The 25,628-nt window shown below is 46.1% G+C and overlaps 8 protein-coding genes across 10 annotated transcripts; 3 read left to right on the top strand and 5 right to left on the bottom strand.

Annotated features, from left to right (window-relative positions):
* The first annotated feature begins 356 nt into the window (after window positions 1-356).
* On the top strand, window positions 357-3,348 carry fs(1)K10 (female sterile (1) K10). Its single transcript, XM_017083296.4, has 2 exons — window positions 357-1,707; window positions 2,644-3,348. Exons 1-2 carry the CDS (start codon window positions 511-513, stop codon window positions 2,737-2,739), a joined length of 1,293 nt encoding a protein of 430 aa, XP_016938785.2. The 5' UTR covers window positions 357-510; the 3' UTR covers window positions 2,740-3,348.
* Window positions 3,349-4,532: 1,184 nt separating this feature from the next.
* Or2a (Odorant receptor 2a) lies at window positions 4,533-6,107 on the top strand. Its single transcript, XM_017083322.4, has 2 exons — window positions 4,533-5,700; window positions 5,765-6,107. Exons 1-2 carry the CDS (start codon window positions 4,564-4,566, stop codon window positions 5,813-5,815), a joined length of 1,188 nt encoding a protein of 395 aa, XP_016938811.2. The 5' UTR covers window positions 4,533-4,563; the 3' UTR covers window positions 5,816-6,107.
* Window positions 6,020-8,459, bottom strand: crn (pre-mRNA splicing factor crn). The gene is made up of 2 exons (XM_017083287.4): window positions 8,322-8,459; window positions 6,020-8,254 (listed from the first exon to the last, which is right to left on the bottom strand). Exons 1-2 carry the CDS (start codon window positions 8,355-8,357, stop codon window positions 6,182-6,184), a joined length of 2,109 nt encoding a protein of 702 aa, XP_016938776.2. The 5' UTR covers window positions 8,358-8,459; the 3' UTR covers window positions 6,020-6,181.
* LOC108016660 (alpha-tocopherol transfer protein-like) lies at window positions 8,318-11,194 on the bottom strand. 2 transcript variants are annotated; one of them, XM_065867931.2, is made up of 6 exons: window positions 10,668-11,194; window positions 10,084-10,243; window positions 9,820-9,910; window positions 9,458-9,760; window positions 9,145-9,281; window positions 8,318-9,086 (listed from the first exon to the last, which is right to left on the bottom strand). In XM_065867931.2, the coding sequence occupies exons 1-6, from the start codon at window positions 10,825-10,827 to the stop codon at window positions 9,005-9,007; spliced, it is 933 nt and encodes a 310-aa protein (XP_065724003.2). In that variant the 5' UTR covers window positions 10,828-11,194; the 3' UTR covers window positions 8,318-9,004. The 2 variants fall into 2 exon arrangements, with proteins under 2 accessions (XP_065724003.2, XP_016938859.3); XM_017083370.4 differs by having other exon boundaries at window positions 9,820-9,901; window positions 10,668-11,005.
* A 232-nt stretch (window positions 11,195-11,426) lies between these two features.
* LOC108016654 (alpha-tocopherol transfer protein-like) lies at window positions 11,427-13,283 on the bottom strand. Its single transcript, XM_017083362.4, has 6 exons — window positions 13,072-13,283; window positions 12,584-12,743; window positions 12,441-12,522; window positions 12,040-12,372; window positions 11,848-11,984; window positions 11,427-11,766 (listed from the first exon to the last, which is right to left on the bottom strand). The coding sequence occupies exons 1-6, from the start codon at window positions 13,208-13,210 to the stop codon at window positions 11,697-11,699; spliced, it is 921 nt and encodes a 306-aa protein (XP_016938851.2). The 5' UTR covers window positions 13,211-13,283; the 3' UTR covers window positions 11,427-11,696.
* Window positions 13,284-14,048: 765 nt separating this feature from the next.
* On the bottom strand, window positions 14,049-20,167 carry LOC108016978 (protein unc-93 homolog A). 2 transcript variants are annotated; one of them, XM_017083921.4, is made up of 5 exons: window positions 19,961-20,167; window positions 18,469-18,900; window positions 17,798-18,175; window positions 15,708-17,043; window positions 14,049-15,644 (listed from the first exon to the last, which is right to left on the bottom strand). In XM_017083921.4, exons 2-5 carry the CDS (start codon window positions 18,613-18,615, stop codon window positions 15,283-15,285), a joined length of 2,223 nt encoding a protein of 740 aa, XP_016939410.2. In that variant the 5' UTR covers window positions 18,616-18,900; window positions 19,961-20,167; the 3' UTR covers window positions 14,049-15,282. The 2 variants fall into 2 exon arrangements, with proteins under 2 accessions (XP_016939410.2, XP_016939409.2); XM_017083920.4 differs by having other exon boundaries at window positions 15,708-17,046; window positions 19,961-20,166.
* A 444-nt stretch (window positions 20,168-20,611) lies between these two features.
* temp (protein prenyltransferase alpha subunit repeat-containing protein tempura) lies at window positions 20,612-23,014 on the bottom strand. Its single transcript, XM_017083293.4, has 3 exons — window positions 22,465-23,014; window positions 21,964-22,352; window positions 20,612-21,898 (listed from the first exon to the last, which is right to left on the bottom strand). Exons 1-3 carry the CDS (start codon window positions 22,548-22,550, stop codon window positions 21,177-21,179), a joined length of 1,197 nt encoding a protein of 398 aa, XP_016938782.2. The 5' UTR covers window positions 22,551-23,014; the 3' UTR covers window positions 20,612-21,176.
* A 323-nt stretch (window positions 23,015-23,337) lies between these two features.
* Window positions 23,338-25,541, top strand: LOC108016601 (U3 small nucleolar RNA-associated protein 15 homolog). Its single transcript, XM_017083290.4, has 2 exons — window positions 23,338-23,504; window positions 23,574-25,541. The coding sequence occupies exons 1-2, from the start codon at window positions 23,412-23,414 to the stop codon at window positions 25,086-25,088; spliced, it is 1,608 nt and encodes a 535-aa protein (XP_016938779.2). The 5' UTR covers window positions 23,338-23,411; the 3' UTR covers window positions 25,089-25,541.
* The last annotated feature ends 87 nt before the right edge of the window (window positions 25,542-25,628 follow it).

The following is a 25,628-nucleotide window of genomic DNA, read 5'->3' as shown; positions in this document are numbered from 1 at the left end:
TGAAATCACACGTGCAGCTCCGATATCAGGTTTATCGATAACAGAGCGCGCGACACCGACTGCTTGCAAAGTGGGAACAGGTTGTAAATCGGATGTTAACAAATATTTAATTGTTTTCATATAGAAGCTATAGTAAATGCCTATTAGCAGAATACGGATTATTTAGTAAAATAAAAAGGACTGAGGACTTACACAAGTGAGGTTGAATCAAAGTGTTGTGTTTAATTTTTATTAAATATTAATTTTTAGTTTTAAATATTAGCGGAATATTCATTTTCTTGATACCTTTTTACATTCTAAATTTTTTTTTTAAGTGGACAAACAATCGATACCATCGCCAGCGATTGTTGCAACTGTAATGTTATCGGCCTGACGGCACTGGAATCGGTTTTTTCTATAGATTTTTTTTAACAAAATAAGCGTGTATTTTTTAGAGTCGTTTGCTGTATGTGTGTCGTCTCTTTCCTTGAATCCTGATCTCTTCAGTCGAACTGTGGTCCGCTCCCAGCAATGGTGTCCAAGAACCAATTCCAGCCTAACCGGCTGCAGGCGCAGCAATACCCGCAGCAAATGCAGCAGCCGCAGTACCAGCAGCAGCAAAACCCGCATCCGCAGCAGCAGCGCAACAACCAGAACAACAATATGAACAACAGTATCCAAAATCCCCGGGCAGCTGCAGCTCCATACCGGAAACCCTTCCGTCCGGGCAACAATGCCTCCGGAGGACCAGGTGGCAACGGAAATGGGAATGGGAACAATGGCAATGGCAACAACCAGATGATGTTCTCCTCCAGCCAGATGCCCAGCGATCCCCTGTACATCGACTTCAACAGTCCGGCACCGGGAAACAAACAAAATCAAGGGGACGGCCTGAAGAAAAAACCTATGAAGGGGATCAAACAATCAACCAATCCGAACCAACAGCAGGGCAAGATGAACAGCCCGAGCAACAAGCAGATGAACCAGCAGCAGCCCTTCAACAACCCAATGAACGGAGCAGGAGGCGACTGGCAGCGCTTTCCGGGAAACAATCCCAACCTGAATCGCGGCTTCAATGGATTCCAGCGTGGACCCCCGCCGAACCGTCCGCCGGGACGCCACATGATGGGTCCACCAATGGGTCCCATGGGCCCCGGAGGACCACGTGGACCTGGCCCCATGGGTCCTGGAGGACCTTACCCGCAGATGCCTTTCCAGCCGCCGATGCCTGGGATGCGTGGCCCTGGGCCCATGGGACCCATGGGTGGACCACCGCCGCCGCCGCCACCTCACTTCCTGCGGCGCAATGGACCTGGTCCAGGTCCAGGTCCTATGATGGGCGGCCCGCCGCCCATGCACATGATGGGTCCACGGATGCCGCCGCGCGGCATGCCCCCGGTTGGACCCTTCGGCGGACCTATGAACATGAACGGCGGCCGGATTACGAAGCCCATCCCCCCCAAGCTGATCAAGCAGGCGGTGAAGGGGAAGAGCAGCATTAAAACGTTAAAGAACCTGATCAATCAGTATCCCATCGACAAGCCTTGGGTCACCGACGAGATACGCAGCGAGCACGACAAGAAGGTGGACATCGAGAATCGGTTGAAGGGCCACAAGGACGACGAACTCTTTGCCCAGTACAAGGGCCAGCGCGACAAGTTTGTGGGTCTCTACGAGGCGGCACGGGAGGAGTATCTCAAGCAGGAGGCAGCCAGCGTCAAGGCCAAGGTGAGCATAAAGTGCATTCACAGAGACCCCTCTTTCCCCCGGAACAGAACAGGTGTCCCATCTTAAAGTATCTCCCCAGGGTTGCACATCGATTCCGGGTACAGTTTCGTTGCGGTTCGAACTGGAATCGATTTGAAACCCTGATTCGATCCATCGTAACCCCCAACCCGACCCCCTTTGTTGCGTTTGCCAGGTAGGAGGAAATGAGAGGACAGGCAAGCAGGGCGAGCGAGAAAGTGAGCCGCAACCTGCTGCACTGCCTCCCGTGAACCTGGAGTCTTTGAGCAGCAGGTTCCGACCACACCGAGTTTCACCTTCGGTTCCCTTGGCACCAAAATAAATCCGCAAAAGAGAAATATCTTTTTGGCATTTGTACATATGTATAGGTAAACAAAAGTATTTTTTCAAAGTATTTAGAACTGCAATCTTAATCAATTATAATATTTAACACAATTTATGTAGACAAAATCTAGCATACACGATTGCCACTTCGTATTATATTTGTAAAAACGTATATTCATATGTTGCTTTTCAAGTGGCAGTCGTAGTTGCATCGTCTAATGCACTCTTAATAACTTAATATCCTTACTTGATTTATAAATACCTATCTATCAAAAGAGCCTCAGTATTCAAACCTAGTACTGTTTTCATTTTCACTTTTGGCTGGCATTTGAAATGCCAATTTAATGGTTCATAGTCCAACTTCTTAAACTCATAAGAAATTGTAACTGAGAAATTGAAAATTTGACGTTGAGAAGGTAAACTAATTATACTACATTTAAGTTTATTAATGAAATTTTGCAAGTTTCCTTTAAAATCGCTTGGAGAAATTCGCAAAATTCATTCGATTCGAAAACGAGAACCGACCTGAGAGCTCTATTTACACACTTAAAAAAAAAAAAGAAACCGTTGGCAATACTCGTATTTCTTTTGCAGGATGCCAAGTCAGACAAAGACAAAAACGCAATTTCAAATCAGAGCGCCGCCCCTCAGGCCGAAGGCGCTAAAGATGCAACAATTCCAAATCCCTAGGCAGCCAATGCAACCGAAACCGAATACCGAATCAAATCGAATCGAACCGAATCAAGATCAGGTCGACTCACAGAACAGAAACTAAAAACTATAACTAAAACGTAAAACAAAAGCAGCAACTTAAACCTAAAACTAAATCTAAATCTAAAGAAAAACAAAGAAAAGCGAGCAAGAGCAAGAGTCTGACAATTGAAGACGTATAAAACTCAAGACCCCGACTCGATATCGGATCGGATATACTATACACACCCTCCTCGCGAGGAGGTGCTTTTGTCACACGTTGCTTTTGCGACTGAGAACTGAGCTTAATAATGATAATATTGAAACAAAATACAATATGATCCCAGCGATGATTGTGCGGGAGAAGTTCTAATGATAAAGATTATGATAATGATAATGAATAACGCATAACGATTCACTTGTCTAACGATGATTGTTAATTGTGACCGTAACGTAAAGTAGAGTATTGAATTGTAACCGTAACGTAACAGTTTCCCTAGTCGGAAAAAAATCTTTTCTTCAATTTTAAGATGCAGCAATATCAATTATTTGAACACAATATTATAATATATTATTAGCTACAAATATATATATGCATATATATTGAGATATATATAATTAATATTTCATATTCGCTGCCCGGGTGCTTGAGACGCAACAATATTGGATCGGAGAGACCGGACTCCAAGCACCCGGGCAAAAATCCCTCTGTAAGCCTTGGATTACACCGCTTGATTGTATTTTTAAATTTATTCTTAAAAACTACAAGTTAAGATCACTCTGTGAACGTGTTCTCGATGGTGTGCATCTACGGATTTGTTTTTGTGTTCTTTTTCCCTGCCCCTTGACCCAGACCTTACTTTCCCTTGCTCCCCACCTGTAGTATAATTATAATGCCTAGATCTTGAGGACCTAGATCCACCTGACAAGTGACCTCAAAGAGAAAAAGGAAGTAACTGGAGGGCCCATAGTATAAACTTTAAAATAGCACAAATTTATAAACCAGTTAACAGCATATCCTTAGTATTCATTTTCTGGCTTTGGGATTTAGAGATCAACCAGGAAGGATTTTTTGAGCACATATTTACGTCAGCGGTCAGCAGCGTCCGATCAAGAGGCCATAGAAAAAAAATTTTTGCTCAACCTCTGCCGGCACACGTACAGCGTAGAACAGTAGTCAGTGCCCCGTGCAAGTACTCACAAAAATGAAAGACAGAATGTCATTGCTTTACGCTCACTTTAATCTCATTTAAAGCCATTAATATAGCACCAACCAATCAGTTAACAGCAATCAATTAGCAATAACTTAACTGACCTTTGGGTCAGAAGAGTAACTAGTAATTCTAAGGCACAGTTTATAAACCTCTGGTTAAGGCTCAACCTAGTATTTAACACGGTTAAACCTTATTGGATTTTACAGTATAGTTCATGTAATCAATGAGGAAAATCTTGACCCTCAGGTAGCTAAATAACAAAATTGTCAATAGGAATTATTAAGTAAAAATATGTAAAAATACGCCAGTTTGACCTTGCTTGTCAGGTGCTTTTGGTCCTGACCGTTAGTCGATACCATATAAACACTCCCTACCTCCCATATCCCCACAAGAATGAAGAATACTGCAGAATAAAGAAAGATTTCCAACAAAAACAAATGGCTCAGCTAAAACTTTTTATGGGGCATCATTACGTAGGCCCATGGTTATTTTTCCCAGCCACTTAACCGAAAAGTTGGGCCAACAAGCCATGTAATAGCGCAATCACAGGTAATCGCAGGAGTATAAATGGTAAAGGACACCTAGGGTCGTCCCAAAAGTGAGCTGGATCATGGCAATGAAGGAGGAACCCCAACTGGACACCCATGGTGCTGTATATTACCACTGGCGCGTTTGGGAGCTCACTGGCCTGATGCGTCCACCGGGGATTTCCCGCTTAGCTTACCGCGTGTACGCCGTAGTGATCAATTTGTTAGTAACCTTGCTTTTTCCCTGTAGCCTGTTGGCCAGGCTGTTGTTCACCACCAACATGGCCGGAATGTGCGAGAACCTGACCATTACGATCACAGATATTGTGGCCAATTTGAAGTTTGCTAATGTATATTTGGTAAAGTCACATCTATACGAGATTCGCTCGCTTCTGAGGCTCATGGATGCTCGGGCCAGGCGAATAGGAGATCCCGGAGAGCTGCGAGCTTTAAGAAGGGAAGTGGACATCGCCCGAGGCAGCTTTCGCGTCTTTGCCCGGATCTTTGTGTTTGGCACCGCTTTAAGTTGCTTCCGGTTGGTCATTCGTCCGGATCGGGAACTCCTGTATCCGGCCTGGTTCGGTGTGGAGTGGATGCACTCCACCAGGAACTATGTGTTCATCAATCTGTACCAGCTCTTCGGACTGGTTGTGCAGGCCGTCCAGAACTGTGCCAGTGACTCCTATCCGCCTGCGTTTCTCTGCCTTCTCACGGGTCACATGCGTGCCTTGGAGCTGAGGGTGCGTAGGATTGGCTATAGGGCGAAGGACCTGACGGGCGATGACGATTCCTGGCGGGAGGAGGTCTACGAGGAGCTGATCGAGTGCATCCGTGACCTGATGCGGGTCCATCAGCTGAGGAAGATTATCCAGCGCATTCTTTCGGTGCCGTGCATGGCCCAGTTCGCCTGCTCCGCCGCTGTCCAGTGCACCGTGGCCATGCATTTCCTCTACATGGCGGATGACAATGACCTGACCGCCATGATCATCTCGATTGTCTTCTTCACGGCCGTGACTTTGGAGGTGTTTGTCATCTGCTTTTTTGGGGAGAGGATGAGGACGCAGAACGAGGCGCTGTGTGATGCCTTCTACGCATGCAACTGGGTGGACCAGTTGCCCAAGTTCAAGCGCGAGTTGATCTTTACAATCGCCAGAACCCAAAGACCTTCACTCATCTTTGCAGGCAACTACATACCTCTCTCGATGGAGACCTTCGAGCAGGTGAGGCTTTATATCCCTAAGTACCCTTTAATTTGTACAACTACAAATTTCAACTTGATTTCAGGTCATTAGGTTTACCTACTCCGCATTCACTTTGTTGCTCCGGGCCAAATAAGATGGATGAGTTCCAAGCTTTTACATGTATGTAGGGGTTTTCGGACCCTTTAAAAATTATATTATTTTTGACAGTTAATGAAAGTTAAAAGTAGAACTAACGTTCTTTAAATATATTAGAAGCGTAGAATTGACATATAACTTTCTTTAAAGAATTCTATATACTTATTGCAGTGTTGAACAAGTTAAACAAGTTAAAGGCACATTAAAAATGTCAAAATGGTGTTTTATTTAATTGGTTTCTTCTTGCATGGGCAAACATAAAGTAATTTTCTGCGGTGTTGGTGCAAAAATGGAAAAGTCCTCCAAAAAATGATGGTTTGCTTTGTGAAAGACTTTAATGCGAAATGGAATAACTTGTTTCCGGTCAGTCACATTCAGCCGTCGTTTCCGCTGGAGCAGGATCTGCTGCAGGCTCTGATTCGGCTGCAATGGCTGGAACTGGCGGTTCATCCTCCGTGACGTCTTTATGCTTCTTCCACATCTTGGCGGCGGCCAGCAGCTTGAGATTTGGCCGCGCCATCTCGTCCTCGGGGAAGATGTAATCGAAGACCTCCTCCCATCCCTCTTCGACGCCATCGTCCGAGACGATCTTCTGTCGCTTCTTGATGCGCCGAGGCATCTTGTCCATTACCTTTTGCAGCGCCAGCGAGTCAGACGCGTCGCGTTCAAAGTCGCGCCAAGCCTCCAAAAGCAGGACCCGTGATTCTTTGTCGCCCAGTTGGCGCAGCATCTCGTTGGCCCGCTCGTAGATTCTCCTGGCCAACCGCACGTTTAGCTCCGCATCCTGCCCACTATCGCCGTGGCTGAGGCCCATCTCGAACTTGGCAAACGACATCCACACCTTAACATGCTGCGTGCGCTCGAGAAGTCGCTCGTACAGTTGCCTGGCCAGCTCAGTTTCGCCCAGGGCCACTTCGAAGTCAATGTACGCTTTCCACAGGAGCTCCGGCATGTCAAGGCGCGACTGCTGCACCGCCAGCTCGAAAATGGCCCTCGCCCGCTCCGTGTCGCCCAGAAGATTCTCCAGCTCGGCGAATTTCATCCAGGTGACGCAGTTCTCCGGACCAAACTCCAGGAACTTCTCGTAAAGCAGGCGGCAACGCTCAAACTCGCGCAGCTGTATCTCCAGATCAATGTAACCCCTGAAGAGCTTATCCCTGGGACACATGCCGATGGCGAGACCAAGGGCTTTGCGTGCCCGCTGAAGCTCCTTGCAGCGGATCTCGAACTGGGCGTAGAGGAGCCACAGCTTACTGAAGGTGAACTGCTTATGGGGTATCAGCTCCAAGCAGGTCTTGTAGATCTGTCGCGTGCGTTCCGCATCCTCCGCCTCAAGTTCCTCGTACAGAGCATAGTTTATCCACAGGTAGATGTAGCGCCGCCAGAAGTTCTTCTCATTGGCGGGCGGCACATTGGAGATGGCACGCTCATAGGTCTCGCGGATCTGATCCCGCTCGCCCTCCGTTTCAATTAAACGCAAGTAATCGAACCAGGCATCGTAGTTTGTGGGGTTGGCGGCCACCTCCTGCTCGTACTGGTACTTGCGCTTGGACACGATAACATCCTCGATTCCCGCCCTATCACCGTACTTTTTCTCGTGTATCGTGTAGGCCTTGAACAGCTCCTGTGTGCGTTCCTTGGGTAGGTGGTCCAGCGCGTACTTGTAGATGATGCGCGCCCTGTCGTGCTCCTTTTGACCTTCCTCGAAACGGGCGAAGGCGATGAACAGCCGTTCCTCGATATACTCGTCCCCAAAGAACTCTACGGCCCGCTCGAAGACTCGCCGCGAGCCATGGATAAACCCGTGCGACTCCTCGAAGCGGGCGAACTTTATCCAGTTCTTCACGTCCGGGTGCACATAGACAAACCGCTCGTACACCTCGCGTGCCCGGTCAATCTCCTTGTAGCGCAGCTCGAAGTTGACGTAGGTTTGCCACGCCTGCTCCTCCGGCTGCCACTCCATCCATCGCTCGAACACTTGACGCGCCCCGGCCACATTCTCCAGCATCTCCTCCATGTAGGTGTACTTGTACCAAAACTGATTGACCCGCGGCATAATTGTCACAGCCCGGTCCCACAGATTACGGGCATGGTTGACCTGCTTGTTCTTCATCTCCATCTCGGCGTACTTCAGCCAGAGGGTAACGTTTCGGTGCTCATTGTCCAGCGCTCGCTCCCAAATGGAGCGTGCCCTCTGTATCTCCTGCTGTTGCTCCTCCCACTGGGCGTACTTGATCCAATGGCTGACCACCATGCGGTTCTTGCGGAGATTGTCCTCGAAGGTCTTGCGCTTCCGCTGCTGGTAGTCGGCCAACTCGGCGGGATCGGAAATCTTCTGCTTCGGCGGCGGTGGCAGGATCTCCAAGTCCCGCTCCTTGGCCTCGCGGAGCAGCTGCTCCGCCGTAATCTGCACCTCCGCCGGCGCCTTGTTCTTCACCTGGTGAAATTTTGGATTGGATTAGTTGGATTGGTGGGTTCGGCACGATGTCCACATCCACACTCACCTTGGCCACCTTGGGCATCTTCTGTGGACGCTCCATGGCTGAAATCTGCTGTGCGCGCTGCTCAACTTAACCAACTAACTAGTAATTTATTAAAATTAAATTTAATCCGCAAAAAATAAATAATGCCACCAATAATGTGTTGCGATAACGATGACCGTATTTCGATAGTTCCTCGTTTAAAGTGTTTCCACTGCCGTTGGGTGTCATTTCTTGAGAGTGCGAAAACGGCATTTTCGTAAAAAGTAGCTGAACTTTTATTTAAAAATATTTTATGGCTACAAATCAATAAATATATTACGATCCTATTAATAACATTTGGGACGTAATAAAACCCTTAAATGTTCTTCCTAAATACTTGCTTGTGCTACTTTAGGTCGAAAATAAAAAATATAGGTAGGAGATAGCAAGTTTATTTTTTCAATTTCCTTGACCAATTTTAACATACAAATTAGCCTAAGTAATTACAAAAAGAGCTTTATTTAAGAGACAAAATGCCGCAGGAACCATTTACGTACACAGGCACATATATTAAGTCTATCTGGAGTGCTACAGAAATCACTTCCAACCACATTGGGTTGAAATTGAACCGTACATCAATACGAAACTCAACCGCCTTTGGTTGGAAAAGATTTCCAATTCACCCCCATAAGAAAAAAAAATACCAGGCCATTATGCCCTGTCAATCACTTGAAAAATCTCCACGAGTTGCCGTTACGCTTCTCCGGCTTCTCCACCACCCAGTGCTCGGGGTCCATTAGATAGTCGCTATAAAAAATCAATCGGGCGTTACTAAATGGCCCTGACATGCAGATCGGAAGCCTACCGATGGTCAACCAAGCTCTTTTGCGTCTGGGTCCGCAGTGTTTCCAAGGATCCAGCATTTCCGCCATATTCCTCTGGCAGCATCTCCCGCGGCACAAATTCATACAAAGTTTCAATGCTCACTGTGTGAAAGCGGATCTGAAAAATATTAAAAAATGGTGAGGTCTTTATACAAAATATATTATTTTATTTATTTTTAAATTAATTTAATAGGGATTAATTCGAAATAAAAATAAAAACACGTCTGAGTGAATAGAGAGAATTGGAACTTTATTATTTTCCATGTCTATGATTATATACCTATAAAAACCCACCAGTTTGAAAACCTCTTCGCTGATGAAGGGCTTCACCACACTGACGATTCGATCCAAGTAAGATGGACAGTTGATCATGTGGATGGCGCGCAGGCGCACGGGATAAGCCAGCTGGAGGAACTTGATGTAGGCGCGTAGAGTGCTGATCGTCAGTCGCGAAATGTGTCGCATAGTAGTGCCCTTCATGTCGAAAATCTGCACCTCTCCTTCGGATAAAACATCCGGATTTTTAGCATCGTCCGGCATCACAAAACGACAATCGCTGACCATGAAGAATGCGCGTGTGTCTTCCGTATGGTGCATCTGCGGATAAGATTTGTCTGGAGTGCAGGCCTCTATCCCACAGTGGAAGAACTACTCACCTTGGTGGCCTCAAATTCCCGGAAACAGTATAGGGATACCTTGCATTTGTCCGGCGTTATACCCGGGAGCGGTAGAATGTTACTGAAAAATCTTGGAGGGTTAGAAATATAAAGGGAAAACTATTTCTAAAATTGAGAAAAGATCTGCTGTACAGAGATGGAAAAACGAGAATTTGATATTAACAAAACTAGAATCTCAAAAAACTAAGAATTCGAAAAAAACTGGGACAACCCGTATAAATTCTCTTGCCCACAAGGACTCACGCATAATCAAAGGTGCGCTTGCTGTCCGCGTCTAGAGGATCCCTCTTGATAAACAGATGCGGATGCTTGTTGCGCAGGGCGTAGTTCACCTCGATGAGATTCTGGGTTTCCGCCAAGTCCCCAAACATGCACTGGTAGAAGCGCCGGAGCAACAGGGGCTCTAAAAATAATAATAATAAATAATAATCATGAATGCAGCCAAAGTTCCATAGGTCAAATCAAACATTTTTCAAGAAAAACTAATTTAAGAAATTAAGTTAATGGTATATTTTCTGATGGTTCTTATAAAGGGTACACTTTTTTAAATATTGCTTTGAACTTTTGTAGATTATAAACTTAGTGTAAAAGACACATTACTAGATTTTTTTTTTGGGAAAGTTGTATTTAGGAAGCTTGACTGTTTGATATCGCTTGTTTATATACACTGCAATGCAGTGACGTAAGGCGGCGAATGGGTCGGCCTACTAACGACCTCATTATAGGGAGGTGGGTGGTTGGCGATGGTTTTGGATGGGCAGTGGGTGGTGTTGACCCGTGGAACGGATGTGAGATTCCCAAACGGTCTTTGGGGGCCTTTAGCTTACCAATCTCCTTGGGCAGCTTGTCATTTTGCTGAAACCACACGAGCAGCTCCTTGAGATCCCGCTCCCGTTTCCGTTGCAGCTGTTCCGCCGCAATGCTTTCACGTTGCAGTTGTTCCTCCGTACCGCCCACGTTCGTCTCTTTCCCACTTATGCGGCTCATTGGTGCTATGGCTTGGATATCGATTGCTTCGGCGCTATTCCACCTGGTGTTTCTATCGCCAATCGGACGCTGAAATCGCTTTCGAATCACTTTCAAAAATTACTTATTTAAATCGCTTTTGAACCGTTGATCCGCCGTGTTTGAGGACAGGCGAACAACTGACTGTGCGACTCCCATCGATTTCGCTCATCGATTTAGTTTTTGAATATTCAATGCTATTGCGTCTGCGATTAAAAACACGTAATTCATAATTGCTTTTGGGCCGTCGTTTGGACGACGCTTAATAGTGCCTAAATACGTTCCGCCCCAGCTTCTGGATCTGCCTAATCACCTGGTCGTGCGCCGCATCCAAATTCCATTGTCAAACACGACTCAATTTTTGCTTCATTTGAACAAAAAATAAAAGGTTTCTTTTTACTGGCTAAATAATATTGCCAAAAACGAATTTTTTCTAATATTGCTCAGCAAACAAGTAAAAGAAATTTTCTCCATATGACATGTAATCACTTTTTTTATGAAGTAACAATAGTAATAATTATTTACATATAGAAGAGGGACCATCAAAATTTTTTTTATGATTGTAATAAAATCTCATCAAATTTAATTAATATTATTTATTGGTATATCAAGCCCCTTATTTGTCAAAAGGAATAAAATGACTTATCATAAATGGAAAAATAAAATAGAATATGAAAATATTTATAAATTCTTCATTTAGGGCAGCTTCATTCTTTCGAATCGCCAAACTGAGCTTAAAAACCCTGTAGGTATATAATTTTGGGACCTCCCCGGCTAAACGATTTGGCAAGGCGCGCTTCTTGATCACATTTGAAATTATATCACGTGGAAGTTATCAGAATATCGTAAGATTAGAACCAGGACCATCGGCTCTTGCTCTGGGAAGCCACTTTCCAATAGCGCTCGTCGCTCAAATAGGCACTATTCCAAGAAAAGCAGTTGAATGACATCAATAGAAAATCTTTGATATTATTTTTCTATATTATTATTTTCTGTACTTACGTTTTGTCCTTGATAGACTGAACGCCCCGGGCCTTGAGTTCCGCTATAGAGCCAGCCTTGCCTCCATACTCCTCCGGCAACATGTCCCTGGGCACTTCCTTATAAAGGCTTTCCAGTCCCTCTGTATGGTACTTGATCTGTAAATAAATTGCAATAGGAGATGCAAATAAAATATAATGTGTTCGCTGTTACCATATTCCGAATCTCCTCCCTCAGAAAGGGGGACATCATGGAGATGAGCCTGTCCAGGTAAGAGGGACAATTGATAACGTGCATGGCCTGAAGACGAGAAGGATAAGCCTCTTGAAGGAACTTCATATAAATACGCAGCACAAAAATGGAAACGTAGGCCAGGTGACGTATAGTATAGCCCTCAATATCCACGATTTGAACATCGCCTTGCGCAATATCCGCTTCGTCCAGTACATAATCCTTTCCGCTTTCAGTCCCTCGCTCCACATCCGGCATAGTGAATCGCGCATCACTCATCATAAAGAAGATTTTAGTCTCCTCCACGGAATTTCGCTATTAAAATATGGTATGAGATGGTTTTGAGATGAACAATAAATGGCATCCAAAGGTACAAGACCCACCGTATGTGGATCTAGATCGGCCATGCGAAAGAAAAGCAGCTTATTTCCCTGCGGCGTAATTCCGGGTAGTATCAAAAGGTCCCTAAAAGGTATAAGATAATTAGATATGTGGGTTACTATTAAATACTTTATATTTTACTTACGATACCCGCAGGCCCTTGGCGGTCATCTCGTCCTCCATGTTGCGATCCATAAACAGATGGGGATGTTTATTCCGCATACTATAGTTGAGCTCCACCAGAGATTTGGTGCGTTCTACATCAAATGCCATGCACTTGAGGAATCGTAGCATAACTATCGGTTCTAAAAGGACGAGGCATTTGTATGAGTATTATATTCAATTTGGAGAATATTCAGAAAAGATTAATTTCACTTTAGATATACCAAGAAAAAGGAAATGACTATTAGGAGGAAGAATATATATAATCCATAGTTCCAATGGAAGGAAGAAGCGTCGAGATATCTCTATAGAGATTATTCGCTGCACTTGAACTTTGCTACTGCCCAGTTACAAGGTTAATGGATCGTTAGCCATATCAGGTTATTGCGCGCCCATTAATTCTGTCTCGCACTTGACTGGTTAACAATCGAAGCGAAACATATTTGGGTTCGATTCTCCTGACTTACTTACCGATCTTTTCGGGCAGATTGGGATTGCCCTCGAACCAGGCGACCAGCTCCGCTAGCTTGTCGCTCCAATCAGCGGATGAGGAGGTTGACTGGGGGGCGGAATCTTTATCCCCTTTCTGTTTATCTTCATCTTTATCCATTGGGACAAACGAACGCGTCTGTCTGGGCCCGCAAAAAGCCACTAACTAAGCAAATAACTTAGCTAAGTACACCAATTGATAAAGCTAACAAGCTCGCACACATACCCATAGAATATATAGTCATTTCTCGCTCCGATCGGCGAGAATAAAAGCTCCGCACTATGGGGCGACTAGAACTAAAACCTCGCCAAAATGTTTATTCTAAGATTTTTAATTTTGTTGAATTGAAACTTTGAAAACTTCTGAATTCTGCATACAAATAAAAAAGAACAAGTAGTTTGTAATGATTAGTTCAAAGATTACGCTTCAAAATAGAATTTTTGCCAAAAAGAAAAAAATACATTTTTATACTTGTTTGAAATTGTTCTAACCAATTCCTAGCATATTCCAAAAAACAATATTTTTGATTCCAAAGTATCTATTTTCTCAATAGTCCAAAATATCATGATTCTTGAATATTTTCAGACAAAAAGTAGTTTTCCTGAAAAAATATTAAAAAAGATTCGAGATATTCCATTTCGAAATAAGCGTTTATAGGCAGCTATAAATAAAGTCGACCGATTTTCAATTTTTTTCACAAAAACCAAGCTAAAATAAAAAAATATTGGGAAAACTGAAAATCTATGACTAGTTTATTTATATTTTGTTTATAAAAAAAGATATTTAAAATAAAAAAAACCTTGGTCGCCGTCGGGCTCCTCTGATTTAAGCCTTTTGGCTTTTTCGCCCCACTGTGCTCCGCTGCAAAAGCTTGCCAGACCCGGTGTTTGTAATCAAGCTAAGACCCATGCGATTTTAATTGCTTTATTAGAACCCAAGACGAACCGAACCAGCAATACACTTGTTTTGGATTGTTTATTAGATCTGGAGATGGACACCTACAATATACAATACACATCCAATACACGTATAACTCGATCCTATCGTTTTTGACTTCTCGTCTCCCCGGTTTAACTCGTTTGCGATTTGCTTTATTCAATATTCAGATGGAACCGCTGCTAAGAAAAAAATATATACTATGCCTATGTGTATATATAGTATATGGCTAGCAACATACATGCAATACTTAGCCCGATGTATGAAATCGTCAGCGGTCACAAAATGGTTATTCTCAAAATTCTCAAAATGTTAACATTGTTGTTTTTAGACCTTAGACCTTAGGATTTCACCTTGTTATCATAACAGTTAGCAGTGGCTTTATCTGAATCGGGATAGGTATACCGTCTACCTGTAGGTAGTTGAAATTGGAGGGTCTCGAAACCTACATAATGCACATAACACCGATTAAACACATACATAACATACATTAATTCTGGACCGGATCGAATCGGTTCGGTTTGGGAATTGCAAATTGGAGTTTCGAATTGAATAGACGACGTACGCTTAGGTGTATGCTTTATGAAATACACACTGATGGCAGAAAAACCTTTTAGGGCAAAACACATACATATCTAGATACAGCAATTGATATCGTATCGTCTCAGATCGGATATACATACGCGTACATATATAACGTTCTACATGCTACATTACATGCTTATTGTGGCTCGTAAAGCTCTTCTCCCCCTTCTCTTTGTTTCTTTCTATTTGATAGATAAGTTATAGACATGGAACAACATTACTGGCACTGGCAAATGCTACGAATTGAGAATGCACCCATATCGAAGATATATGGGTATAGATCAAACTTATGAACTAGTCTTATACTCTAGGCCAGCGGACAGAAGTCAAGAACCGATTGGGTTTATCGGTTACTGGAATATATCAGTTTAAGCTCCTGGATCTTTATAGTTACTCTACCAACATGTTTGCAGTTTATAGATCCCCGATATCTCTGTCTATACCTATACTGTATCCCTATCCGTATCCCACGACTTCTGCCCGCAGAGCTTCAAGTGTAGCTGGTGTCGTTTGACATGTGTCTCTCGTTCAATACTGACGGGTTGCGATTGGAGGAGATCCGGCTGCGGCTGTGTGTCCGCATCCGAATCCGTGTCCGGAACATGTCACATGGTATGCGTCCGGGCCACAACATCCCGTCGCATCCGTCGGGACTAGCTGAAGATGCTGCGTCATAAGCTGACGAGCGTCGCCTTGCGCTGCGCCTCCAATCGGATCTCCAGGGTGGCATATGGCGGCACACTGATCACCAGGAGCACGACCAGGGCAATGATCTTCATCGATTCGCAGAGGAAGCCGTGTCCGGCGAAGGTCAGGCCCAGGCCCAGGAATCGAAGGGCCAGCAGGGGCGCCTGGACCTCCGTCACATGGCTGGCATGGTTGAGGGTGACCAGTGAGAGCAGCAGGGTCTCCCACATCCCATTGCAGGCGCCCCACGAGGCGGCAATTACGTAGAACAGGGCACTGTCGTCGCTCGAGGGCTTCCAACTGGACAGGGCCAGCAGCAGGCAGGAGTGAAAGAAGAAGCCGGCCACTGAAAATGGCAACCAGGTAATCAGAACTCCGTCAGGAATTGTACCCCCCAATTAATACTCACAAATCACGACGATCCTCTTGACGTGCCTCAGAAGCATGCTCAGTGTGCAGGAGACGATGAGCTGCATAAGACCCATGCCGATCAGGGCGCCGGCAATCATTCCGATGCCCAGGGAGCAGGTGACGAAGGCCCTCAGGAAGTCGCCCAACATGTAGGCCTGTTCCGTGCCCACAAAATAAGCCAAAGGACCGGCAAACAGCAGGGTATCCGTGATGCTCACATCCCTCAAACGTTCCGGTCGCGATGAGCCCGTGGCCTGGACCTTGTCCACCATCATCACCAGGGAAAGGACCAAGGATATCACCGCGAAGAGGACATACAGCCACAGCAGCGATTGTCCGGCCACCCGGGGCTCGCTTTCGATGAATCCAGCATAGATGGAACTGGGTATGGAGCTGCCATTGGCCCATCCCCCTGCCAATAGGGATTGCACCCTCAGGGGACACATGTCGGCACCACAGATCCTGTCTCCATGCTCGTTCCTATTGTAGAAATCCCTCAGTTGCGGTGGCCAACTCTCGTTCCCATAGTAGACCAGCCCCGAGCAATCGCCCGTAAAGTCGCCATCACTGCAGGCCAGCAAAACGGAGGCCAGCAGAGCTCCACCGATGAGTCCCAAGTCCTGCGAAACCCTGAACCACCTGGCCAGACGTCTCACCTTCTGATCTCGATTGCAGAACATCTTGTGCTCTTCGTGCAAAACATCCACCGCCGCCTGGGACGGCTGGGACTCACAGGAGCAGCTCAGCTTCCCGCCAAAGTGGACGATAAGGGACGCTTTGGAGCCAGCAGATCCGCTTATGGTCACGCCGAGCAGCAAATAGGCCGGCAGAAGGGTGTAAATGGAGGCGTACAGATGCGAAAGGAGGAAGAGAACCACCGCCATGTAGTTGGCCACCAAAAGAGGCCCATAGCCATATCGTTTTATCAGTCGAATGCTGGGCAGGCTCATCCCAGCGGCCACCAGGAACAGAGCACTTAGCAGAAGAGATCCAATCTCGGGGCCAAGGGGCAACCACTGCTCCCGATGGTGCCACACCGCATTGGAGCCTTGCAGCGCTATCACCGGCAGCAGGACGCAGTTCATCAGTCCGTGGGCCAGGCTCAAGCAGCTAAACTGACGCCACACCTTCTGCCTCACATGGGCAGGCACCTTGTGCCGGCAATTCCGGTTATTCAGCGTTATCAGCCGCCGGATGGAGGTGGCCCCAATGGAGCTGTTTATCGACTCCCGACGACGCGAGGCCGCCAGAGCAGCCTGCACCTGGTACGATGATACCGGATTTATGCGATGTGACCGGGTTGAAATGGGCGACGGCGAGTATGTTGCCAAGTGCTGCTGGAAATATTAGACAAAATATGGAAAATATGATTAGGAAAAATCGTCGATTCAATCTTGAGATTTTCAAAAACGAGTCTTTTTGCTACTCAAAAAACGAAATCAAGACTACTTAAATCTTTATTTCACGACCTTTTCATCTTAATCTCGTAAAAACAAACTCCAGAGTATTTTCCTCTTGATATCAAGAACGTTACTTCTCGAGTATGAGAGAAGGACGAAGTATTTTGGTCTTAACTAGTGCTTTAAATCTGTCAGGAATCAACAACGCCATACAGCTTTTAATGACGTCAAGGCGAATTCCCGGAATAAACAAGGATGCAAGGATTAAAACAGGATTAAAATAGCGTGCCAGCCAGAAACCATTGGCTTCAATTACAGCTGCATGGGAGGAATGGGGGCCAGGTTCGACTTAATTACTTGTTGTGCAACTGGGAAAAATAATCCATTTGCGAGCTCTGACATTTGGCCACCCTCCACCCACTGCTAACCACTAACCAGTAACCACCAACCACTGGCCGGAGACCACCTCTTTTGTCGGCATTGAGCCACAAGATGGACAAGTGACCAAGGCAACAGAGAGCTCTGCCTCAATGTCCATTACCTCGTGTTGCACTCTGATTCTATTAATAGGTGACAGGCGCCCTTGCTACCACACATTAAAAAATATATGTATTTTGAACAACAAATTGATACCCCATTTCTTCCATGAAACGTTCATATTTTTGCTCAGTTATTATTATGCACTCACCTCCATCATCTGCTCGTCCCAGACGTTCTGGGCTCCGCCAGAACTGCGGGTCCGGAGCACTCTGTGCCTGGTGGTCAGCGAATGGCGGTGCTGATGGTGCTGGTGGTGCTGATGCTGATGGTGGTGCGAGTGTGGGGCATACTTTTTGCCCATTCCGAGCAAAGCAAAACCACTGGTGACCACCGGAGCACCCGTACTGGTCGCCATCCCAGATCCTGTACCCTGGTTTGCCTGGTTCTGCGATTTAACGGCATTCGTTCCATTGCCACTGGGAAGCTCTCCGTTTCCGGTGGCCGTTACCCCGGCTGCATTGAGGCTCAAGGATCCTCCTCCGCCAATCCCCAGACCAGCCATTATATAAGCATTATACGAAGATTGCTATGGGGGATTGCACAAATATATCGTTAATAATTATAATAATAAGGATCTTCGAAATTCTGTTAGGCAAAAGAAATGCAAATCGGTAACCAAGAAACTTCAGCTAAGTTTCTATATTACAAAAGAACCCTAATACTTAATAATAACTGTATATTTATTTCCTAAGCCCGAAAACAAAAGTTATGTAGGTATATGTGTATAGTTAGCTTTTGGGTAACATTAATTACCTCTTTTGAATCGCTTTTATCGACCGTTATGATATCGATTAAAAAATCCAGAGGATCGTTACTCACCTTGCGCTGCTGAGCGAAAGCGGAGAGTCGCTCTCGCTCCCGACTGGTGTCGCGGGCCCGCTGCTCCAGCAACAGCTCGTACTCCCGCCGCTTCTCCCGCTTGCGCTCCGCCTCCTCCAGCTCGTGAAGATTTGGCAGACTGCCCATTTCCGGCGATTGTTGCCAACTTATCGTTACTTATCGCCGTGGAGTTATGTGGTTTTGGATTCTAGGGCCGCTCCGATTCCAGAACTGGCATCGCTCCAAAAAGGCGAACTCATGCCGCTCCTCCACTGACATCCCATGCCAATCCAGTCTGAAAATTATTGTCCTTCCTGCGTGGGCGGGTTCATTGTCCGTCGCCGAACTGCCACGCCCCCCCAAATCTGTTTATAAATGTACATATACGTTGCTTGCAATGCAAATAAAGTTCCGATGCAGTGTGTGGGATGCCTGTGAAATGGAAACCGGAAATGAAAAAAATGTCCTGAGGGTATCGTATGGTATCGCCATCTATCGGTTGCTTATTGAGTTGTCACCTGCACCTGCAAAACTGTCACCCACGCAAACAAACACACACACACATGCTTTTAGCACACATCCGCTGGGCGTACATGCATTGCATACCTTTGTGGGCCATGGGAATACCCTACATACATTCCGTTGCCGTTACTCACGTTTTTCTGGCACACTCACATGCCCACGAAACCATAGTTCTTGTAATAAAAATACATTAAATGGTTCTTCTAAGAATTAGTTTTCCTTTTACTTGGAAATAAAATAGCACCAAGTCCCAACATAATCTAGCATTTCAAGCTAAACCCTTTGACAAAGTTTGCAATGGTCAGCCAAGGCCTCATTTGATGGCCTAGTTCACCTTATGCCTAATCCGCTTATGCCAATTAGCAGGAGCTGCTATTATTGCAACCGCGAGTGTACTTCCCATGGCCGAAGGAATTTCGCACACACACACACACACCCACACAGTGACACAAAATCATCAGGTGTGTCCATTTCGAGTTATCTACACATGTGCAGGCGTAGCGCCCCAGGGTCAGATATTCCGGAGTAGGTATATGTACATACATCCCAGGACAGGACGAGATCGGGGGTCCTTGGAGGCAGCAAGGGCCAAAGACAATGGCCCAACACTTTGCAGCTCATAATCAACTCATAAACAGACTTGCCACTAGCACTCAAAACACCCTAATCCTCTCACACCCCAGAAATAAACTCCGATTGAGGCGCAGTTTTGGGCCCACGCCCCTTGGGGTGTAGAAAAGGAATGGAAGGGAGGGAGGTAGGAGATAAAAAATGCAAAAAGGACCGATGAAAAACGTATATGAATATTTAAAAACCAAACAAAGAGCACAGAAAAGCACCCACATTAACCAGAACCAGCACACCCAACCACAATGCTCTCTTAAAAACCTCTTAAAGTACATACAAATATATCATATCATATCCTCAATGAGAATCCTAGTTCACAAAAAAAATATGCCCCATTAATTACTTTGAAGTTTTCGGAGAACTTATATGCACTTTGAATGGGGTCGAAAAATTGTTTGTAAATCTCTAAACAAGCCAGCACTTTTAGCCACTCAACACACAGCACAAAAACACCGCCGCACGCGAACTGCTCCAGAAACACACTGAAAAGCTGGCAGGGATTACGGGCAGGCGATTCTGAGTCCGCTGCTGAAATTGTTGTCATCTCGGGCCTTCGACAGCATCTCGCATCTCGCATCTCGCATCCCCGACATGCGCACTAGCCCCCGAAAACGAAAGCCCCGGTCGATTTGGGAAGGGGATGGCTGCCTGCACCGCCACAAAAACGATACCATCCGATATAACATCTTCGGAAAAACAAACCCCTATATGATGCATTTTAGCCGGTCCTTCCTGCTATTAACAAATCGATATCTTGAAACTGAGAATGCAATTCCAAGTCATAACACACAAATATTTGGCAAATCAGAATATAGAATATGATAAGGATGAATATTGTTTCTTTATGATAATGCTTATGGATATATACTCTGCATATATGCTTTTTTACGCTCATTAATTTAGAGCATTTCTTTCCAATTTTATATAAATTAGCTGATTTTGCGCTGTGCTGGCGGTAGGAAACACTTACCCACCCATTAAGCTGTCACCTTCATCATCTATTGGTTGGATTTATTTAAAAACTAACTGCAAATTGGCTAACAACAAACACGTGCATGGCATGGCGGTAATTGGTTACATAGTACTTCTGAACATAAGGCTAACAAATCTGGCCAGATCAGATCGAGAACAGAATCAAACAGTTAACGCTAACAGATATCGAAATGCAATTGGTGGACCCGTAGGGATCCGTCGTCATATCGGGCTAGTTGAACTTGTCTTTGGGGCGCACATATAGAGTATATAGATAGAAAACCTTTTCCGTTTCCAAATCCGTTTTAAAAATTTCTTTTTTTTCCATTGCGGTAAATAGCTGTTACTCTTTGAAGTGTTTAAATAAAATAAGCCTTTTTAAATAACAAATACTGCTTGCAACAACTCTTCAAATTCAAGGCAATATTTTCGTTTACAAATAAGGTCAATTCGATTTTATGAAATCTGAAGTTGCAAAACGCACTTGTCGCATTTTAAAACGGATAGAAACGGAAGAGGTTAAGAGTAAGTAATCCTATTGGGGTAGATTGATTTGAGCTTTTTTAAAGGTTTTCAGGTCCCGCTGTTTAGTCCGCCGGATAGCCAAAGCTTAGGTGGAGATTGCACCAGCTACGGTGCTTTCCGCCTAGAGCGGATTCGTCACGTCGCACGGCACTTAAAAACGGATGCTTTTCGAAGTCAAAGTTACCCAAATGCGAACGCAGATCATCGGCCATCGAGGGAGATGGTTGACCCGTGGCCAACCCAATCTGTAAGCCAACGCATTGCTCTACGATGAACTTGAGGGCCGCACGGCGATGCAGCTCAAAGCAGTCCCGCGGTCCGTACATCAACCGCTGCTCCGCACACAGCCGCATATCGTTGGCGGCCACATTGCAGCAGTAGAGGAATGATCTCAGCTTTTGGCTGCTCATCGAACTAAGGTCCGCATGGGGCAGCAGCAGCTCCAACAGAGCCTCGGCTTTGGGCTCGCATTCCAGACCATAGTGGGCCATCAATTGTTGCAGACTGGCCAACGGATATGAGCCACTGGCTCCGGAATCGTTGGGCAGGGCAAAGTTGAGCTCGTAGGCGCGACCCAGTAGCACCTGACGGTAATGGTAGCAGCTGTAATCACTGATGTGCTTGCGCATGAATTTCTCCGTACGCAAGAGCTCCGATTGGAGTAGGCAGGGGCCGCTTTGAAGTATCCACTGACGGTGCGACCAGGCATGGTAGTTACTGGCGCACCTATCAGCGGCCCTTTCGCAGATCCCAATCTCATTGGGCCAGTCAATGGCATCAGCGCCTGAACAAGTAGGGATAATTAAACGTAAACATAACTGAAGTCTGTAATCTCTGCCAGCCACTTACTTTGAAAGGAGTACAGCCACCGACGGTAGGCGAACGCCTCATTGGACTTTGGTTTGATGGAGAGCACGAGGGCGGAGAACTGGAGCTCCTTGTTGATGCTCAGCCGGTTCTTTTGCACCAACTGGCGGCGAATGTGCCAGAAGGTGGTCACATCCGGATTGATCAGGAGGGCCACGTTTAGGTATTTGGCCAGGGCATCACTCTGCTGCTGTTGCTGGAGCGTCCGGAGCTGTTGAGCCGACGTCTGGCGACGGTGGGATATTAGGGTGCGGTGGGCGTGATCGTAGACATGCTGGGCACACCACGATTCCAGGCCAAGATTGTGCTCAACATGCACCACCGGCGACTTGTTGCAGTTGGTTTCCTTGGGTATGATCTCGAACGAGGCGCTGGTGGGGATGGCATAAGACGTACAGAAATTAGATGCGGTTTAAATGGCAAACTAGAATTCGCTTGATCTATAATCTGAATAATTTCATATTATTCTAATGGTGGACTCACAGATCCTGATCCTTAAGGAACACCGCGTTGATGTCCCTTATGATCTTCTCGCAGAGCACCTTCTTCTCGTTGCGTTCCTCCTCCATGGAATATGAATATGAAAATTGCCTGAATGTGGAATTCCGATGTGGGTGATTCTTCCGCGGGGATCTTGCTTCCGTTCCGTTCGATACGAGGTCTCAGGCACATTGATTGCCTCCAATTAATATTAGCATGCTCAATGCCTCTGCCTCCGGTTAATTAAGATTTGAACAGAGTATGAGGAGGAGGTAGATGGTGGAGACTGGAACCCTGACTATGCGACTATGGAACCCCCAGTGGCGGTGGCATCACAACAAATAAATTTCAATTAAGCCGGGACACGAGATCTAGCCTCTATTATTAATGTTTTAGTGCCCAGTGCGAGGGGCTGTCACTCAGGCTCTGGTCTGGTTTTGCCCCAAAGCGCGCTGCTCCGGCGGATCGCAAACTCGTAAATGTTGTTCTTTTCTTTTTTTGGGGACAAATACGGCAAGCATATGTTTGTTTGCAAACATGTGTTTGCCTGTGCACGATAACACACACGCACTGCCACGTCTATCGATATCGATAAGTGGCTGGCCGTGGCACTGCCATCTGGCGGGAAAAAAGCCAGACTTTTACCTAGATTTGAAAAAGGTATAAAAAGTATATTTATTGTTTGGTATAATATTTGAAATATAACAGGCACACAGCCAAAAATGTCCCTAAGCCATTTATACCTCTTCATGATTTGGCTTGGTGCTTTCTTAAAAAATGCAATACAATTTTATATTTCCCATAATTTATTTCCACCAAACTTGGCTCGAAACCAGCCATACTGTCCAGCACTGCCGAACTCTGGTCACACTGATGCGTGTTAGTTTTTCTGATTCTGCAGAGGAACACGTGCGCGCGAAAAACAGAATCACTAGGAACACACAGCCAGGATGCAGAGCACCTTCCTCCCACTGAACGCACGGCGGTTTCAGCAGCGGGCGCAGGTGGAAACCCCGGACACACTCTATTGGGACCGATTGGCGGTGAGTTTTCTGTCATAGAAAGATCAAAATGTCATCAACAAGTTCAATGTTTCCCCTTTGAATCCCCAGAAACCGGAGCTCCTCAAGGAGCACAACACCATCGACTATGTGGACTTTAGCCCCAGCGATCCGGAGAACTTTGTGCTGACCTGCTCGGTGCGCGTGCAGATCTACAACCTGGTGACCAAGCTGGTTGTCAAGAATCTCTCCCGATTCCAAAAGACCGCCTACGGAGCCACTTTCCGTCAGGATGGACGACTCCTGGCCGCCGGCGACGAGGAGGGCCACGTCAAGCTGTTCGACACCACCAGCCGGAATATCCTGCGCCTGTTCAAGGGTCACACGGCGCCGGTCCATCGTACCTTTTTCACGGCGGACAAACTGCAGCTGGCCAGTTTTGGCGACGATAAGGCTGTCCGTCTGTGGGATGTAGCCAACGAGAAAGTAGTGCAGACCTACGGGGACGCGCACACAGACTACATTCGCGCCGGGGCCATGCACCCGCAGGCGGCGCACATGTTTGTCTCCGGCGGCTACGATGGCAAGATCAGTCTCTACGATACGCGTGCGGAGACGGCGGTGCAGCGCACTTTGGATCACGGAGCTCCCGTGGAGTCCATGTTGTTCCTTCCCAACGGCTCGATCTTCGTCAGCGCCGGTGGCAACCAGGTCCGAGTTTGGGATCTCATCAGCGGCTGTCGCCTGCTCACCATGATGTCGCAGCATCACAAAACAGTGACCTGTTTGCGGCTGGGCTCCGATGGCAGGAGACTGTTCTCCGGCGGGCTGGATCGGCACGTCAAGATCTACGATGTGAGCACCTACAAGACTGTGCACACGCTGACCTATCCCAATGCTGTGGTCAGCATGGCCGTCGCCAGCGGTGATCAGGCTGTTGTGGCTGGCATGGTCGATGGTCTTGTCTCCATTCGTCGCATGATCGTGGACAGCAAGCCCAGTCATTTGAAAAAAATCCGAGCGGATCGGGAACGCAAGATGTACAAGGAGCCGAAACGACCAAACGACACCCAGAAGGCGGACAAAATCATCAAAGACCGGGTCAAGGGACCGGGATTGAAAAAATTCGATGTTCATCTGCGCAGGTTTGACCACAAGAAAGCATTGGACGACGTGATGGCGCCCCAGATGATGGAAAAACAGCCGGAGCTCGTGGTGGCGGTCGTCACGGACCTGCTGCATCGGAGATGTCTATACAAGGCTCTCATTGGTCGTCCCGACAGAGTGCTCGTAAGGTTTATCAACTTTGTGGTCAACCATTTAAGTGAGATGCGATTCATGCGCCCGCTGTTGATGGCCGCCAGCACAATCTTGATGGTCTTCGAGCGGAGACTTGTGACCTACAGCCAGAAACTGATGGAGGCACTGGAACGATTGGCTTTCGCTATGGAGACGGAGGTGAAGCTGACCACCGAGCTGATGCAGCTAAAGGGCGCCATGGACATGCTCATTGGAGTTTCAATGGACAATGGCGAAGTGGTTCATAAATCCACTTATGTGGACACCAAGGGACAAAAGATGCAGCCCTCGTCGGCGGCGGAGAAGTACGTGGTCATGGTGGAGTGACCCAGGGCATCGTCATTCAACGATTCGGAGTGATAGTTTAAGTCTAAAACCGTTAGTCTAACTTTATTTAATGTAGGCACCCGCTAAACAAATATTTTTTGCTACTTTAAAGTTTATCTTAAGTTTGTGAAGCTAGTTTAATATTAAAAGTGTTAGCAAACAAGACGATTGTTGTTATTGGGCACTCATAAAATCCCTCTGACCTTGAGTATACCGTCAAGTTATTCAGAAACCCCATAAAAAAACACCGAACCAGACTCAAAATAAAGTATTTGTCGATTCTTACTATGCATGTATATATCCTTCTTTATTAAATACATACTTAAAATGAACATTTCGTCGTGCATGCCAATTTCCGTTTTGAAATGTACAATGAAATTTTGTCTGCCGTTGTACGAATAATAAAAAAAAACAATGATAATGGGGACAGCAAAACAGTTGTCCTCGAATTAACTCGTTTTCTTTCTTTTTTTGCTTCAATGCATATTACAATTGCAAATATTTTCGATTTTCGTTCTCCAACTACTCGATTTAGCTGTT

Source organism: Drosophila suzukii, chromosome X, assembly GCF_043229965.1.
Source record: "Drosophila suzukii chromosome X, CBGP_Dsuzu_IsoJpt1.0, whole genome shotgun sequence".
NCBI classification, from domain to species: Eukaryota; Metazoa; Arthropoda; class Insecta; order Diptera; family Drosophilidae; genus Drosophila; species Drosophila suzukii.
This window is presented reverse-complemented; position numbering and strand designations above follow the sequence as displayed.

What these genes read in the sequence shown, in the direction of transcription:
- Or2a (XM_017083322.4), top strand. Translation starts at nt 4,564, where the DNA reads ATGGCAATGAAGGAGGAACCCCAACTGGACACCCATGGTGCTGTATAT. An exon ending in CGATGGAGACCTTCGAGCAG is followed by an intron (nt 5,701 to 5,764) that starts GTGAGGCTTTAT and finishes ACTTGATTTCAG; the next exon opens with GTCATTAGGTTTACCTACTC.
- crn (XM_017083287.4), bottom strand. Translation starts at nt 8,357, where the DNA reads ATGGAGCGTCCACAGAAGATGCCCAAGGTGGCCAAG. An exon ending in AGATGCCCAAGGTGGCCAAG is followed by an intron (nt 8,255 to 8,321) that starts GTGAGTGTGGAT and finishes AAATTTCACCAG; the next exon opens with GTGAAGAACAAGGCGCCGGC.
- LOC108016660 (XM_065867931.2), bottom strand. Translation starts at nt 10,827, where the DNA reads ATGAGCCGCATAAGTGGGAAAGAGACGAACGTGGGCGGTACGGAGGAA. An exon ending in GGGAATTTGAGGCCACCAAG is followed by an intron (nt 9,761 to 9,819) that starts GTGAGTAGTTCT and finishes TCTTATCCGCAG; the next exon opens with ATGCACCATACGGAAGACAC. An exon ending in GCGAAGAGGTTTTCAAACTG is followed by an intron (nt 9,282 to 9,457) that starts GTGGGTTTTTAT and finishes AATATTTTTCAG; the next exon opens with ATCCGCTTTCACACAGTGAG.
- LOC108016654 (XM_017083362.4), bottom strand. Translation starts at nt 13,210, where the DNA reads ATGGATAAAGATGAAGATAAACAGAAAGGGGATAAAGATTCCGCCCCC. An exon ending in CAATCTGCCCGAAAAGATCG is followed by an intron (nt 12,744 to 13,071) that starts GTAAGTAAGTCA and finishes TCGTCCTTTTAG; the next exon opens with AACCGATAGTTATGCTACGA. An exon ending in GCCAAGGGCCTGCGGGTATC is followed by an intron (nt 12,523 to 12,583) that starts GTAAGTAAAATA and finishes TATACCTTTTAG; the next exon opens with GGACCTTTTGATACTACCCG.
- LOC108016978 (XM_017083920.4), bottom strand. Translation starts at nt 18,615, where the DNA reads ATGGGCAGTCTGCCAAATCTTCACGAGCTGGAGGAGGCGGAGCGCAAG. An exon ending in GGGACGAGCAGATGATGGAG is followed by an intron (nt 17,047 to 17,797) that starts GTGAGTGCATAA and finishes TAATATTTCCAG; the next exon opens with CAGCACTTGGCAACATACTC. An exon ending in CAAGAGGATCGTCGTGATTT is followed by an intron (nt 15,645 to 15,707) that starts GTGAGTATTAAT and finishes TGCCATTTTCAG; the next exon opens with TGGCCGGCTTCTTCTTTCAC.
- temp (XM_017083293.4), bottom strand. Translation starts at nt 22,550, where the DNA reads ATGGAGGAGGAACGCAACGAGAAGAAGGTGCTCTGCGAGAAGATCATA. An exon ending in TTCCTTAAGGATCAGGATCT is followed by an intron (nt 22,353 to 22,464) that starts GTGAGTCCACCA and finishes CATCCCCACCAG; the next exon opens with CGCCTCGTTCGAGATCATAC. An exon ending in GTGGCTGTACTCCTTTCAAA is followed by an intron (nt 21,899 to 21,963) that starts GTAAGTGGCTGG and finishes CTACTTGTTCAG; the next exon opens with GCGCTGATGCCATTGACTGG.
- LOC108016601 (XM_017083290.4), top strand. Translation starts at nt 23,412, where the DNA reads ATGCAGAGCACCTTCCTCCCACTGAACGCACGGCGGTTTCAGCAGCGG. An exon ending in TCTATTGGGACCGATTGGCG is followed by an intron (nt 23,505 to 23,573) that starts GTGAGTTTTCTG and finishes TTGAATCCCCAG; the next exon opens with AAACCGGAGCTCCTCAAGGA.